At 41.6% G+C, this 17,500-nt stretch overlaps 1 protein-coding gene across 1 annotated transcript in view; it reads left to right on the forward strand.

The window, feature by feature from the left end:
- LOC110515781 (bifunctional heparan sulfate N-deacetylase/N-sulfotransferase 4-like) overlaps positions 1-17,500 on the forward strand; it is a 71,961-nt gene that overhangs the window by 48,110 nt on the left and 6,351 nt on the right. Inside the window, exons 11-13 of the mRNA XM_036973468.1 lie at positions 9,665-9,788; positions 11,400-11,574; positions 14,560-14,730. Of these exons, the coding sequence (XP_036829363.1) occupies positions 9,665-9,788; positions 11,400-11,574; positions 14,560-14,730 (470 nt within the window). The remainder of the gene's footprint in view (positions 1-9,664; positions 9,789-11,399; positions 11,575-14,559; positions 14,731-17,500) is intronic.

Genomic DNA, 17,500 nt, shown 5'->3' on the forward strand with positions numbered 1-17,500 from the left:
GAACACACAAAAAATTACACCTACCTTGGTCTGACCATATCTGCATCGGGAAACTTTAATATGGCAGTGAAGGCACTCAAAGAAAAAGCCCGCAGAGCAATGTATGCAATAAAAATGAAATTATTCAAAATCAACATCCCAATTAGAATTTGGACTAAAATATTTGACAGTGTAATCCTACCAATAGCACTTTATGGAAGTGAGGTTTGGGGGCCACTCAATAAACTGGATTTTAAAATGTGGGACAAACATCCAATTGAAACCCTACATGCAGAATTCTGTCGGAAAATTCTACAAGTCCAGAGAAATACACCAACTAATGCATGTAGGGCAGAATTGGGCCGTTTTCCAGTAATAATGAAAATACAGAAAAGATCATTAAAATTTTGGCTACATCTAAATTCAAGTCCAAATTCGAGTCTGCAATTTAAAGCACTTCAAGCCCAAGAGCTGAGCCCAGAAACGAGCCCTCTCAGTCAGCTGGTGTTGGACCTCACCAACCAAGCTGACACCAGCACTGCTTCAAAAGAAAGAATTCCAATAAACAAAATCATGAACCAATCAAAGGAATCATATTTACAATACTGGAAAAACGAAACAAAATCCCAAAGCCGACTAAATTGCTATCTGACCCTAAACAGAGAATATGAATTGGCTGATTATCTCTACTCTGTCAGAGATACGAAGCAGAGACAGATCCTTACCAAGTACAGGCTGAGTGACCACCGATTGGCAATAGAAACCGGCAGACATAAAAAGACATGGCTACCCAAAGAGGAGCGTGTATGTGGTCACTGCATGACAGGGGAGGTAGAGACAGAGATGCACTTTCTCCTTTACTGTGATAAATATTCCTCACAAAGAGATTCATTATTCACAGAAATGACTACATATATTCCACATTTTTACAAATTGAACCCAGAGGAAAAACTAAGAATACTCATGGGCGAAGGAGCAATGGCTCCTCTTGCAGCCAAATATGTATTTTCCTGCCATAGCCTGAGGGACACTGAATAATAACATCTGCATAGTAAACAGTAACTTACTTATTATTACTATTATTGTTATTACTATAATTATTAATGTTTACTGTAGACTGTTACCATTTTATTGTATTTATTTTTGTATTATTATTTACTACCATTTTATATTATTATTTGCTATCATTTACAATTTTGTTACAATGTATATTGTATACATTGTTGCTTTGGCAATATTGACACAATGTTTTTCATGCCAATAAAGCAGCTTGAATTTGAATTTGAATTTGAGTAGATAGAGAGAGTAGTAGATAGAGAGAGTAGTAGAGAGAGAGAGTAGTAGAGAGAGAGAGAGTAGTAGAGAGAGAGAGTAATAGAGAGAGTAGTAGAGAGAGAGAGAGTAGAGAGAGAGAGTAGTAGAGAGAGAGAGAGTAGTAGAGAGAGAGAGTAATAGAGCGAGAGTAGTAGAGAGAGAGAGAGTAGTAGAGAGAGAGAGTAATAGAGCGAGAGTAGTAGAGAGAGAGAGAGTAGTAGAGAGAGAGTAGTAGAGAGAGAGTAATAGAGAGAGAGTAGTAGAGAGAGAGTAGTAGAGAGAGAGTAGTAGAGAGAGAGAGTAATAGAGAGAGAGTAGTAGAGAGAGAGTAGTAGAGAGAGAGTAGTAGAGAGAGAGTAGTAGAGAGAGAGAGTAATAGAGAGAGAGAGTAATAGAGAGAGAGAGTAGTAGAGAGAGAGAGTAGTAGAGAGAGAGAGAGAGTAGTAGAGAGAGAGAGTAATAGAGAGAGAGAGTAGTAGAGAGAGAGAGTAATAGAGAGAGTAGTAGAGAGAGAGTAGTAGAGAGAGAGAGTAATAGAGAGAGTAGTAGAGAGAGAGAGTAATAGAGAGAGAGTAGTAGAGAGAGAGAGAGTAGAGAGAGAGAGTAATAGAGAGAGAGTAGTAGAGAGAGAGAGAGTAGTAGAGAGAGAGAGTAATAGAGAGAGAGTAGTAGAGAGAGAGAGAGTAGAGAGAGTAGTAGAGAGAGAGTAGTAGAGAGAGAGAGTAGTAGAGAGAGAGAGTAGTAGAGAGAGAGAGTAATAGAGCGAGAGTAGTAGAGAGAGAGAGTAGTAGGGAGAGAGAGAGTAGAGAGAGAGAGTAGTAGAGAGAGAGAGTAGTAGAGAGAGAGTAGAGAGAGAGAGTAATAGAGAGAGAGAGTAGTAGAGAGAGAGAGTAATAGAGAGAGAGTAGTAGAGAGAGAGAGAGTAGAGAGAGAGAGTAGTAGAGAGAGAGAGTAATAGAGAGAGAGAGAGTAGTAGAGAGAGAGAGTAATAGAGAGAGAGTAGAGAGAGAGAGAGTAGTAGAGAGAGAGTAGTAGAGAGAGAGAGTAATAGAGAGAGAGAGTAGTAGAGAGAGAGTAGTAGAGAGAGAGTAGTAGAGAGAGAGTAGTAGAGAGAGAGAGTAATAGAGAGAGTAGTAGAGAGAGAGAGTAATAGAGAGAGAGTAGTAGAGAGAGAGAGAGTAATAGAGAGAGTAGTAGAGAGAGAGAGTAGTAGAGAGAGAGAGTAGTAGAGAGAGAGTAATAGAGAGAGAGAGAGTAGAGAGAGAGAGTAATAGAGAGAGAGTAGTAGAGAGAGAGAGAGTAATAGAGAGAGAGTAGAGAGAGAGAGAGTAGTAGAGAGAGAGTAGTAGAGAGAGAGAGTAATAGAGAGAGAGAGTAGTAGAGAGAGAGTAGTAGAGAGAGAGAGTAATAGAGAGAGAGTAGTAGAGAGAGAGAGTAATAGAGAGAGAGTAGAGAGAGAGAGAGTAGTAGAGAGAGAGTAGTAGAGAGAGAGAGTAATAGAGAGAGAGAGTAGTAGAGAGAGAGAGTAATAGAGAGAGTAGTAGAGAGAGAGAGTAATAGAGAGAGAGTAGTAGAGAGAGAGAGAGTAATAGAGAGAGTAGTAGAGAGAGAGAGTAGTAGAGAGAGAGAGTAGTAGAGAGAGAGTAATAGAGAGAGAGAGAGTAGAGAGAGAGAGTAGAGAGAGAGAGAGTAGTAGAGCGAGAGAGAGTAGTAGAGAGAGAGAGAGTAGATAGAGAGAGTAGTAGATAGAGAGAGTAGTAGAGAGAGAGAGTAGTAGAGAGAGAGAGAGTAGTAGAGAGAGAGAGTAATAGAGAGAGTAGTAGAGAGAGAGAGAGTAGAGAGAGAGAGTAGTAGAGAGAGAGAGAGTAGTAGAGAGAGAGAGTAATAGAGCGAGAGTAGTAGAGAGAGAGAGAGTAGTAGAGAGAGAGAGTAATAGAGCGAGAGTAGTAGAGAGAGAGAGAGTAGTAGAGAGAGAGTAGTAGAGAGAGAGTAATAGAGAGAGAGTAGTAGAGAGAGAGTAGTAGAGAGAGAGTAGTAGAGAGAGAGAGTAATAGAGAGAGAGTAGTAGAGAGAGAGTAGTAGAGAGAGAGTAGTAGAGAGAGAGTAGTAGAGAGAGAGAGTAATAGAGAGAGAGAGTAATAGAGAGAGAGAGTAGTAGAGAGAGAGAGTAGTAGAGAGAGAGAGAGAGTAGTAGAGAGAGAGAGTAATAGAGAGAGAGAGTAGTAGAGAGAGAGAGTAATAGAGAGAGTAGTAGAGAGAGAGTAGTAGAGAGAGAGAGTAATAGAGAGAGTAGTAGAGAGAGAGAGTAATAGAGAGAGAGTAGTAGAGAGAGAGAGAGTAGAGAGAGAGAGTAATAGAGAGAGAGTAGTAGAGAGAGAGAGAGTAGTAGAGAGAGAGAGTAATAGAGAGAGAGTAGTAGAGAGAGAGAGAGTAGAGAGAGAGAGAGTAGAGAGAGAGAGTAGTAGAGAGAGAGAGAGTAGAGAGAGAGAGTAGTAGAGAGAGAGAGAGTAGAGAGAGAGAGTAATAGAGAGAGTAGTAGAGAGAGAGTAGTAGAGAGAGAGAGTAGTAGAGAGAGAGAGTAATAGAGAGAGAGTAGTAGAGAGAGAGAGAGTAGAGAGAGAGAGTAATAGAGAGAGTAGTAGAGAGAGAGTAGTAGAGAGAGAGAGTAGTAGAGAGAGAGTAGTAGAGAGAGAGAGTAATAGAGAGAGAGTAGTAGAGAGAGAGAGTAGTAGAGAGAGAGAGTAATAGAGCGAGAGTAGTAGAGAGAGAGAGTAGTAGGGAGAGAGAGAGTAGAGAGAGAGAGTAGTAGAGAGAGAGAGTAGTAGAGAGAGAGTAGAGAGAGAGAGTAATAGAGAGAGAGAGTAGTAGAGAGAGAGAGTAGTAGAGAGAGAGAGAGTAGTAGAGAGAGAGAGTAATAGAGAGAGAGTAGTAGAGAGAGAGTAGTAGAGAGAGAGAGTAGTAGAGAGAGAGTAGAGAGAGAGAGTAATAGAGAGAGAGAGTAGTAGAGAGAGAGAGTAGTAGAGAGAGAGAGAGTAGTAGAGAGAGAGAGTAATAGAGAGAGAGTAGAGAGAGAGAGTAGTAGAGAGAGAGAGTAATAGAGAGAGAGAGAGTAGTAGAGAGAGAGAGTAATAGAGAGAGAGTAGAGAGAGAGAGAGTAGAGAGAGAGAGAGTAGTAGAGAGAGAGAGAGTAGTAGAGAGAGAGAGTAGTAGAGAGAGAGTAGTAGAGAGAGAGAGTAATAGAGAGAGAGAGTAGTAGAGAGAGAGTAGTAGAGAGAGAGTAGTAGAGAGAGAGTAGTAGAGAGAGAGAGTAATAGAGAGAGAGAGTAGTAGAGAGAGAGTAGTAGAGAGAGAGTAGTAGAGAGAGAGTAGTAGAGAGAGAGAGTAATAGAGAGAGTAGTAGAGAGAGAGTAGTAGAGAGAGAGAGTAGTAGAGAGAGAGTAGTAGAGAGAGAGTAGTAGAGAGAGAGAGTAATAGAGAGAGAGAGTAGTAGAGAGAGAGTAGTAGAGAGAGAGAGTAGTAGAGAGAGAGTAGTAGAGAGAGAGTAGTAGAGAGAGAGAGTAATAGAGAGAGAGAGTAGTAGAGAGAGAGTAGTAGAGAGAGAGTAGTAGAGAGAGAGTAGTAGAGAGAGAGAGTAATAGAGAGAGTAGTAGAGAGAGAGAGTAATAGAGAGAGAGTAGTAGAGAGAGAGAGAGTAGTAGAGAGAGAGTAATAGAGAGAGAGTAGTAGAGAGAGAGAGAGTAATAGAGAGAGTAGTAGAGAGAGAGAGTAATAGAGAGAGAGTAGAGAGAGAGAGAGTAGTAGAGAGAGAGTAGTAGAGAGAGAGAGTAATAGAGAGAGAGAGTAGTAGAGAGAGAGAGTAGAGAGAGAGAGTAATAGAGAGAGAGTAGAGAGAGAGAGAGTAGTAGAGAGAGAGTAGTAGAGAGAGAGAGTAATAGAGAGAGAGTAGAGAGAGAGAGAGTAGTAGAGAGAGAGTAGTAGAGAGAGAGAGTAATAGAGAGAGAGTAATAGAGAGAGAGTAGAGAGAGAGAGAGTAGTAGAGAGAGAGTAGTAGAGAGAGAGAGTAATAGAGAGAGAGTAGAGAGAGAGTAGTAGAGAGAGAGTAGTAGAGAGAGAGAGTAATAGAGAGAGAGTAGTAGAGAGAGAGAGTAATAGAGAGAGAGAGTAGTAGAGAGAGAGAGTAATAGAGAGAGAGTAATAGAGAGAGAGTAGTAGAGAGAGAGAGTAATAGAGAGAGAGAGAGTAGAGAGAGAGAGTAATAGAGAGAGAGTAGTAGAGAGAGAGAGTAATAGAGAGAGAGTAGAGAGAGAGAGAGTAGTAGAGAGAGAGTAGTAGAGAGAGAGAGTAATAGAGAGAGAGTAGTAGAGAGAGAGAGTAATAGAGAGAGAGAGTAGTAGAGAGAGAGAGTAATAGAGAGAGAGTAATAGAGAGAGAGTAGTAGAGAGAGAGAGTAATAGAGAGAGAGAGAGTAGAGAGAGAGAGTAATAGAGAGAGAGTAGTAGAGAGAGAGAGTAATAGAGGGAGAGTAGTAGAGAGAGAGAGTAATAGAGAGAGAGAGTAGTAGAGAGAGAGAGTAGTAGAGAGAGAGAGTAGTAGAGAGAGAGTAATAGAGAGAGAGAGAGTAGAGAGAGAGAGTAATAGAGAGAGAGTAGTAGAGAGAGAGAGTAATAGAGAGAGAGTAGAGAGAGAGAGAGTAGTAGAGAGAGAGTAGTAGAGAGAGAGAGTAATAGAGAGAGAGAGTAGTAGAGAGAGAGAGTAGAGAGAGAGAGTAATAGAGAGAGAGTAGAGAGAGAGAGAGTAGTAGAGAGAGAGTAGTAGAGAGAGAGAGTAATAGAGAGAGAGTAGAGAGAGAGAGTAGTAGAGAGAGAGAGAGTAGTAGAGAGAGAGAGTAATAGAGAGAGAGTAATAGAGAGATAGAGTAATAGAGAGAGAGAGTAGTAGAGAGAGAGAGTAATAGAGAGAGAGTAATAGAGAGAGAGAGTAATAGAGAGAGAGTAGTAGAGAGAGAGAGTAATAGAGAGAGAGTAATAGAGAGAGAGAGTAGTAGAGAGAGAGAGTAGTAGAGAGAGAGAGTAGTAGAGAGAGAGAGTAATAGAGAGAGAGTAATAGAGAGAGAGAGTAATAGAGAGAGAGTAGTAGAGAGAGAGAGTAATAGAGAGAGAGTAATAGAGAGAGAGAGTAATAGAGAGAGAGAGTAGTAGAGAGAGAGAGTAGAGAGAGAGAGTAGTAGAGAGAGAGAGTAATAGAGAGAGAGAGTAATAGAGAGAGAGAGAGTAGTAGAGAGAGAGAGTAATAGAGAGAGAGAGTAGTAGGGAGAGAGTAATAGAGAGAGAGAGAGTAGTAGAGAGAGAGTAATAGAGAGAGAGAGTAATAGAGAGAGAGAGTAGTAGAGAGAGAGAGTAGAGAGAGAGAGTAATAGAGAGAGAGTAGAGAGAGAGAGAGTAGTAGAGAGAGAGTAGTAGAGAGAGAGTAGTAGAGAGAGAGAGAGTAGTAGAGAGAGAGTAATAGAGAGAGAGTAGAGAGAGAGAGAGTAGTAGAGAGAGAGTAGTAGAGAGAGAGTAGTAGAGAGAGAGTAGTAGAGAGAGAGTAGTAGAGAGAGAGTAGTAGAGAGAGAGTAATAGAGAGAGAGAGTAATAGAGAGAGAGAGTAGTAGAGAGAGAGAGAGTAGTAGAGAGAGAGTAATAGAGAGAGAGTAGAGAGAGAGAGAGTAGTAGAGAGAGAGTAGTAGAGAGAGAGTAGTAGAGAGAGAGTAGTAGAGAGAGAGTAGTAGAGAGAGAGTATTAGAGAGAGAGTAGTAGAGAGAGAGTAGTAGAGAGAGAGTAGTAGAGAGAGAGTAATAGAGAGAGAGAGTAATAGAGAGAGAGAGTAGTAGAGAGAGAGAGAGTAGTAGAGAGAGAGTAATAGAGAGAGAGAGTAATAGAGAGAGAGAGTAGTAGAGAGAGAGAGTAGAGAGAGAGAGTAATAGAGAGAGAGTAGAGAGAGAGAGAGTAGTAGAGAGAGAGTAGTAGAGAGAGAGTAGTAGAGAGAGAGTAGTAGAGAGAGAGTAGTAGAGAGAGAGAGAGTAGTAGAGAGAGAGAGTAATAGAGAGAGAGTAATAGAGAGAGAGAGTAATAGAGAGAGAGAGTAGTAGAGAGAGAGAGTAGAGAGAGAGAGTAATAGAGAGAGAGTAGAGAGAGAGAGAGTAGTAGAGAGAGAGTAGTAGAGAGAGAGAGTAATAGAGAGAGAGTAGAGAGAGAGAGAGTAGTAGAGAGAGAGTAATATGAATTGGCTGATTATCTCTACTCTGTCAGAGATACGAAGCAGAGACAGATCCTTACCAAGTACAGGCTGAGTGACCACCGATTGGCAATAGAAACCGGCAGACATAAAAAGACATGGCTACCCAAAGAGGAGCGTGTATGTGGTCACTGCATGACAGGGGAGGTAGAGACAGAGATGCACTTTCTCCTTTACTGTGATAAATATTCCTCACAAAGAGATTCATTATTCACAGAAATTACTACATATATTCCAAATTTTTACAAATTGAACCCAGAGGAAAAACTAAGAATACTCATGGGCGAAGGAGCAATGGCTCCTCTTGCAGCCAAATATGTATTTTCCTGCCATAGCCTGAGGGACACTGAATAATAACATCTGCATAGTAAACAGTAACTTACTTATTATTACTATTATTGTTATTACTATAATTATTAATGTTTACTGTAGACTGTTACCATTTTATTGTATTTATTTTTGTATTATTATTTACTACCATTTTATATTATTATTTGCTATCATTTACAATTTTGTTACAATGTATATTGTATACATTGTTGCTTTGGCAATATTGACACAATGTTTTTCATGCCAATAAAGCAGCTTGAATTTGAATTTGAATTTGAGTAGTAGAGAGAGAGAGTAATAGAGAGAGAGTAGTAGAGAGAGAGAGTAGTAGAGAGAGAGAGTAGTAGAGAGAGAGAGTAATAGAGAGAGAGTAATAGAGAGAGAGTAGTAGAGAGAGAGAGTAATAGAGAGAGAGAGAGTAGAGAGAGAGAGTAATAGAGAGAGAGTAGTAGAGAGAGAGAGTAATAGAGAGAGAGTAGAGAGAGAGAGAGTAGTAGAGAGAGAGTAGTAGAGAGAGAGAGTAATAGAGAGAGAGAGTAGTAGAGAGAGAGAGTAGTAGAGAGAGAGAGTAGTAGAGAGAGAGTAATAGAGAGAGAGAGTAGTAGAGAGAGAGTAATAGAGAGAGAGAGTAATAGAGAGAGAGAGTAGTAGAGAGAGAGAGTAGTAGAGAGAGAGTAGTAGAGAGAGAGAGTAATAGAGAGAGAGTAGAGAGAGAGAGAGTAATAGAGAGAGAGTAGTAGAGAGAGAGAGTAATAGAGAGAGAGTAGTAGAGAGAGAGAGTAATAGAGAGAGAGTAGAGAGAGAGAGAGTAGTAGAGAGAGAGTAGTAGAGAGAGAGAGTAGAGACAGAGAGTAATAGAGAGAGAGAGTAATAGAGAGAGAGAGTAGAGAGAGAGAGTAGTAGAGAGAGAGAGTAATAGAGAGAGAGAGTAGTAGAGAGAGAGAGTAGTAGAGAGAGAGAGTAGTAGAGAGAGAGAGAGTAGTAGAGAGAGAGTAGTAGAGAGAGAGTAGTAGAGAGAGAGAGTAATAGAGAGAGAGAGTAATAGAGAGAGAGAGTAGTAGAGAGAGAGAGTAATAGAGAGAGAGAGAGTAATAGAGAGAGAGTAGTAGAGAGAGAGTAATAGAGAGAGAGTAATAGAGAGAGAGAGAGTAGAGAGAGAGAGAGTAGAGAGAGAGAGTAATAGAGAGAGAGTAGTAGAGAGAGAGAGAGTAGAGAGAGAGAGAGTAGAGAGAGAGAGTAATAGAGAGAGAGTAGTAGAGAGAGAGAGAGTAGAGAGAGAGAGAGTAGTAGAGAGAGAGAGTAGAGAGAGAGAGTAGTAGAGAGAGAGAGAGTAGAGAGAGAGAGTAGTAGAGAGAGAGAGCAGAGAGAGAGAGTAGTAGAGAGAGAGAGTAATAGAGAGAGAGTAGTAGAGAGAGAGAGTAGTAGAGAGAGAGAGTAGTAGAGAGAGAGAGAGTAGAGAGAGAGAGAGTAGAGAGAGAGAGTAGTAGAGAGGGTAAAGCTCAGTGCACCTTGTTTGGTGTCAAATGTTTCTTCCTCGTTAGATACTGAACCAACCACAAACACACACACACACACACACACACACACACACACACACACGCACACACACACACACACACACACACACACACACACACACACACACACACACACACACACAGTCACACACACACACACACTACTCTGACCTATAGTAACCCTCAGTGTTCCCTGATGAACAGATTTCTCTCCTCTTTTCCTGAATAATGTCCAGATTCCTCTTTTCCAGGAACGACAGAGCTCTGCCTCTTCCTCCTGATGCATCCTTCCATCTCTAGCAGCTTCCCCAGCAACAAGACGTATGGAGAGGTCCAGTTCTTCAACACCAACAACTACCACCAGGGAATAGACTGGTAATCTATGTTGTTTTATATCTATGATACAACTACCACCAGGGAATAGACTGGTAATCTATGTTACTATATATCTATGATACAACTACCACCAGGGAATAGACTGGTAATCTATGTTACTATATATCTATGATACAACTACCACCAGGGAATAGACTGGTAATCTATGTTGTTTTATATCTATGATACAACTACCACCAGGGAATAGACTGGTAATCTATGTTATTATATATCTATGATACAACTACCACCAGGGAATAGACTGGTAATCTATGTTGTTTTATATCTATGATACAACTACCACGAGGGAATAGACTGGTAATCTATGTTACTATATATCTATGATGCAACTACCACCATCTATGTTACTATATATCTATGATGCAACTACCACCAGGGAATAGACTGGCAATCTATGTTATTATATATCTATGATACAACTACCACCAGGGAATAGACTGGTAATCTATGTTGTTTTATATCTATGATACAACTACCACGAGGGAATAGACTGGTAATCTATGTTACTATATATCTATGATGCAACTACCACCAGGGAATAGACTGGTAATCTATGTTACTATATATCTATGATGCAACTACCACCAGGGAATAGACTGGTAATCTATGTTACTATATATCTATGATGCAACTACCACCAGGGAATAGACTGGTAATCTATGTTACTATATATCTATGATACAACTACCACCAGGGAATAGACTGGCAATCTATGTTACTATATATCTATGATGCAACTACCACCAGGGAATAGACTGGTAATCTATGTTACTATATATCTATGATGCAACTACCACCAGGGAATAGACTGGTAATCTATGTTACTATATATCTATGATACAACTACCACCAGGGAATAGACTGGCAATCTATGTTATTAAATATCTATGATACAACTACCACCAGGGAATAGACTGGTAATCTATGTTATTACATATATATGATACCACTACCACCAGGGAATAGACTGGTAATCTATGTTACTATATATCTATGACACAACTACCACCAGGGAATAGACTGGTAATCTACATTACTATATATCTATGACACAACTACCACCAGGGAATAGACTGGTAATCTACATTACTATATATATCGATGATACAACTACCACCAGGGAATACTGGTAATCTATGTTACTATATATCTATGATGCAACTACCACCAGGGAATAGACTGGTAATCTATGTTATTACATATCTATGATACAACTACCACCAGGGCATAGACTGGTAATCTATGTTACTATATATCTATTATACAACTACCACCAGGGAATAGACTGATAATCTACATTACTATATATCTATGATACAACTACCACCAGGGAATAGACTGGCAATCTACATTATCTATGATACAACTACTACCAGGGAATAGACTGGTAATCTATGTTACTATATATCTATGATACAACTACCACCAGGGAATAGACTGATAATCTACATTACTATATATCTATGATACAACTACCAGCCGGGAATAGACTGGTAATCTATGTTATTATATATCTATGATACAACTACCACCAGGGAATAGACTGGTAATCTACCTTACTATATATCTATTATTGTACTTCCTGTCTAGGTATATGGAGTTGTTCCCGCTCCCATCTAACGTCACCAGTGACTTCCTGTTTGAGAAGAGCTCCGCCTACTTCCACTCAGAAGACGCTCCTCGCCGCGCCGCCGCCCTGCTGCCTAAAGCCAAGATACTGACCGTGCTGATCAACCCCTCAGACAGGGCTTATAGCTGGTACCAGGTATATACACACACACACACACACACACACACACACACACACACACACACACACACACGATGCCAAGATACTGACCGTGCTGATCAACCCCTCAGACAGGGCTTACAGCTGGTACCAGGTAAACACACGCACACACACACACACACACACACACACACACACACACACACACACACACACACACACACACACACACACACACGATGCCAAGATACTGACCGTGCTGATCAACCCCTCAGACAGGGCTTATAGCTGGTACCAGGTACACACACACACACACACACACACACACAACGACCGTAACACACACTCCTATTCAACTCAAACACAACAGGATGCAGAATTTGAGTTTTGAGTTTGACAGGAAGTGTGTTATTAAATCTGGCAGGTCAATTCCATTTTATTATTATTCAATTATTTATTTACTATTTAACGAGAGAAGAAGAACAAATTATTATTTACAATGATGGCCTACATCGCGTTTCTCTGGAAACAGTGTTGATATGGTCTTTTAATAACCTCAGTGTTGATATGGTCTTTTAATAACCTCAGTGTTGATGTGGTCTTTTAATAACCTCAGTGTTGATATGGTATTTTAATAACCTCAGTGTTGATATGGTCTTTTAATAACCTCAGTGTTGATATGGTCTTTTAATAACCTCAGTGTTGATATGGTCTTTTAATAACCTCAGTGTTGATATGGTCTTTTAATAACCTCAGTGTTGATATGGTCTTTTAATAACCTCAGTGTTGATATGGTCTTTTAATAACCTCAGTGTTGATATGGTCTTTTAATAACCTCAGTGTTGATATGGTCTTTTAATAACCTCAGTGTTGATATGGTCTTTAAATAACCTCAGTGTTGATATGGTCTTTTAATAACCTCAGTGTTGATATGGTCTTTTAATAACCTCAGTGTTGATGTGGTCTTTAAATAACCTCAGTGTTGATATGGTATTTTAATAACCTCAGTGTTGATATGGTCTTTTAATAACCTCAGTGTTGATATGGTCTTTTAATAACCTCAGTGTTGATATGGTATGTTGATAACCTCAGTGTTGATGTGGTCTTTAAATAACCTCAGTGTTGATATGGTCTGTTGATAACCTCAGTGTTGATATGGTCTTTTAATAACCTCAGTGTTGATATGGTCTTTTAATAACCTCAGTGTTGATATGGTCTGTTGATAACCTCAGTGTTGATATGGTCTTTTAATAACCTCAGTGTTGATATGGTCTTTAAATAACCTCAGTGTTTAGAACAGACCGTTATTTATCCAACAACCATGTCATTTGATTGGCTTCTTTTTCAACATCTTCCAGGTCAACTTGAGGTTTCACTAATGCATTCTGGGAAATGTAGTATTCCCCCCCTTATTGAACAACATGTGTCAGTGTCAATTGTTTCATCAATACTTGATGTATATAATGACATGTTTGATGTTTTATGATCACAATATACACTGAGTGGACAAAACATTAGGAACACCTGTTCTTTCCATGACCCAGACTGACCAGGTGTATCATTAGGAACACCTGCTCTCTCCATGACACAGACTGACCAGGTGTATCATTAGGAACACCTGCTCTCACCATGACCCAGACTGACCAGGTGAATCATTAGGAACACCTGCTCTCTCCATGACCCAGACTGACCAGGTGAATCATTAGGAACACCTGCTCTCACCATGACCCAGACTGACCAGGTGAATCATTAGGAACACCTGCTCTCTCCATGACACAGACTGACCAGGTGAATCATTAGGAACACCTGCTCTCACCATGACCCAGACTGACCAGGTGAATCATTAGGAACACCTGCTCTCACCATGACCCAGACTGACCAGGTGAATCATTAGGAACACCTGCTCTCTCCATGACACAGACTGACCAGGTGAATCATTAGGAACACCTGCTCTCACCATGACCCAGACTGACCAGGTGTATCATTAGGAACACCTGCTCTCTCCATGACCCAGACTGACCAGGTGAATCATTAGGAACACCTGCTCTCTCCATGACACAGACTGACCAGGTGAATCATTAGGAACACCTGCTCTCTCCATGACACAGACTGACCAGGTGAATCATTAGGAACACCTGCTCTCTCCATGACCCAGACTGACCAGGTGTATCATTAGGAACACCTGCTCTCTCCATGACCCAGACTGACCAGGTGAATCATTAGGAACACCTGCTCTCTCCATGACACAGACTGACCAGGTGAATCATTAGGAACACCTGCTCTCTCCATGACCCAGACTGACCAGGTGAATCATTAGGAACACCTGCTCTCTCCATGACACAGACTGACCAGGTGAATCATTAGGAACACCTGCTCTCTCCATGACACAGACTGACCAGGTGAATCATTAGGAACACCTGCTCTCTCCATGACACAGACTGACCAGGTGAATCCAGGTGAAAGCTCTGATCCCTTATTGATGTCACCTGTTAAATCCACTTCAATCAGTGTAGATGAAGGGGAGGAGACGGGTTAAAGAAGGATTTTTAAGCCTTGAGACAATTGAGACAGTGATTGTGTATGTGTGCCATTCAGAGGGTGAACGGGCAAGACAACAGGTTGAAGTGCCTTTGAACTGGGTATGGCAGTAGGTACCAGGGGGTTTGTGTCAAGAACTGCAACGCTGCTGGGTTTTTCACGCTCAACAGTTTCCCATGCTTGTCAAGAATGGTCCAACCACCCAAAAGACAAACTGTGGGAAGCATTGTAGTCAACATGGGTCAGTATCCCTGGGGAACGCTTTCAACACTTTCAACACATTGTAGAGTCCCCGGCGAATCGAGGCTCCTCTGAGGGCAAACGGGGGGCTCAACTCAATATCAGAAAGGTGTTCTTAATGTTTTGTTCGCTCATTGTTTATCAAATTCAGTCTCCTGTTTACTACTTCAATTAAAATTCAAGGTGTGTGTGTGTGTGTGTGTGTGTGTGTGTGTGTGTGTGTTCTAACGCGGTGTATTTCAGCACCAGAAGGCTCATGAGGAACGCACCGGGTCGATGCTCTCCTTCTATGATGTCATCAGCGCTCAACGCGGGGCGCCGTCCAACATCCGATCACTACAGAACCTCTGTCTCACCCCGGGACTCTACAATACACACCTAGAGCGATGGCTAACACACTACCCTGTTGACCAGGTATACACCCCAGGACTGTACAATACACACCTAGAGAGATGGCTAACACACCTGGACTCTACAATACACCTAGAGAGATGGTTAACATCCCAGGACTCTACTATAGACACCTGGAGAGATGGTTAACACCCCAGGACTCTACTATAGACACCTAGAGAGATGGCTAACACACCAGGACTCTACTATAGACACCTAGAGAGATGGTTAACACCCCAGGACTCTACTATAGACACCTAGAGAGATGGTTAACACACTACCCTGTTGACCAGGTACACACCCCAGGACTCTACTATAGACACCTAGAGAGATGGTTAACACACCAGGACTCTACTATACACACCTAGAGAGATGGTTAACACACCTGGACTCTACAATACACCTAGAGAGATGGTTAACATCCCAGGACTCTACTATAGACACCTGGAGAGATGGTTAACACCCCAGGACTCTACTATAGACACCTAGAGAGATGGCTAACACCAGGACTCTACTATAGACACCTACAGAGATGGTTAACATCCCAGGACTCTACTATAGACACCTAGAGAGATGGCTAACACCCCAGGACTCTACTATAGACACCTAGAGATATGGTTAACATCCCAGGACTCTACTATAGACACCTAGAGAGATGGTTAACACCCCAGGACTCTACTATAGACACCTAGAGAGATGGTTAACATCCCAGGACTCTACTATAGACACCTAGAGAGATGGCTAACACCCCAGGACTCTACTATACACACCTAGAGAGATGGCTAACACACCAGGACTCTACTATAGACACCTAGAGAGATGGTTAACACACCAGGACTCTACTATACACACCTAGAGAGATGGCTAACACACCTGGACTCTACAATACACCTAGAGAGATGGTTAACATCCCAGGACTCTACTATAGACACCTAGAGAGATGGTTAACACACCTGGACTCTACAATACACCTAGAGAGATGGTTAACATCCCAGGACTCTACTATAGACACCTAGAGAGATGGTTAACACACCTGGACTCTACAATACACCTAGAGAGATGGTTAACATCCCAGGACTCTACTATAGACACCTAGAGAGATGGTTAACACACCTGGACTCTACAATACACCTAGAGAGATGGTTAACACCCCAGGACTCTACTATAGACACCTAGAGAGATGGCTAACACACCAGGACTCTACTATAGACACCTAGAGAGATGGTTAACATCCCAGGACTCTACTATAGACACCTAGAGAGATGGCTAACACCCCAGGACTGTACTATAGACACCTAGAGAGATGGCTAACACCCCAGGACTCTACTATACACACCTAGAGAGATGGCTAACACACTACCCTGTTGACCAGGTACACACCCCAGGACTGTACAATACACACCTAGAGAGATGGCTAACACACCTGGACTCTACAATACACCTAGAGAGATGGTTAACATCCCAGGACTCTACTATAGACACCTGGAGAGATGGTTAACACCCCAGGACTCTACTATAGACACCTAGAGAGATGGCTAACACACCAGGACTCTACTATAGACACCTAGAGAGATGGTTAACACCCCAGGACTCTACTATAGACACCTAGAGAGATGGTTAACACACTACCCTGTTGACCAGGTACACACCCCAGGACTCTACTATAGACACCTAGAGAGATGGTTAACACACCAGGACTCTACTATACACACCTAGAGAGATGGTTAACACACCTGGACTCTACAATACACCTAGAGAGATGGTTAACATCCCAGGACTCTACTATAGACACCTGGAGAGATGGTTAACACCCCAGGACTCTACTATAGACACCTAGAGAGATGGCTAACACCAGGACTCTACTATAGACACCTAGAGAGATGGTTAACATCCCAGGACTCTACTATAGACACCTAGAGAGATGGCTAACACCCCAGGACTCTACTATAGACACCTAGAGATATGGTTAACATCCCAGGACTCTACTATAGACACCTAGAGAGATGGTTAACACCCCAGGACTCTACTATAGACACCTAGAGAGATGGTTAACATCCCAGGACTCTACTATAGACACCTAGAGAGATGGCTAACACCCCAGGACTCTACTATACACACCTAGAGAGATGGCTAACACACCAGGACTCTACTATAGACACCTAGAGAGATGGTTAACACACCAGGACTCTACTATACACACCTAGAGAGATGGCTAACACACCTGGACTCTACAATACACCTAGAGAGATGGTTAACATCCCAGGACTCTACTATAGACACCTAGAGAGATGGTTAACACACCTGGACTCTACAATACACCTAGAGAGATGGTTAACATCCCAGGACTCTACTATAGACACCTAGAGAGATGGTTAACACACCTGGACTCTACAATACACCTAGAGAGATGGTTAACATCCCAGGACTCTACTATAGACACCTAGAGAGATGGTTAACACACCTGGACTCTACAATACACCTAGAGAGATGGTTAACACCCCAGGACTCTACTATAGACACCTAGAGAGATGGCTAACACACCAGGACTCTACTATAGACACCTAGAGAGATGGTTAACATCCCAGGACTCTACTATAGACACCTAGAGAGATGGCTAACACCCCAGGACTGTACTATAGACACCTAGAGAGATGGCTAACACCCCAGGACTCTACTATACACACCTAGAGAGATGGCTAACACACTACCCTGTTGACCAGGTACACACCCCAGGACTGTACAATACACACCTAGAGAGATGGTTAACACCCCAGGACTCTACTATAGACACCTA

Source organism: Oncorhynchus mykiss, unplaced genomic scaffold, assembly GCF_013265735.2.
Source record: "Oncorhynchus mykiss isolate Arlee unplaced genomic scaffold, USDA_OmykA_1.1 un_scaffold_251, whole genome shotgun sequence".
NCBI lineage: Eukaryota > Metazoa > Chordata > Actinopteri > Salmoniformes > Salmonidae > Oncorhynchus > Oncorhynchus mykiss.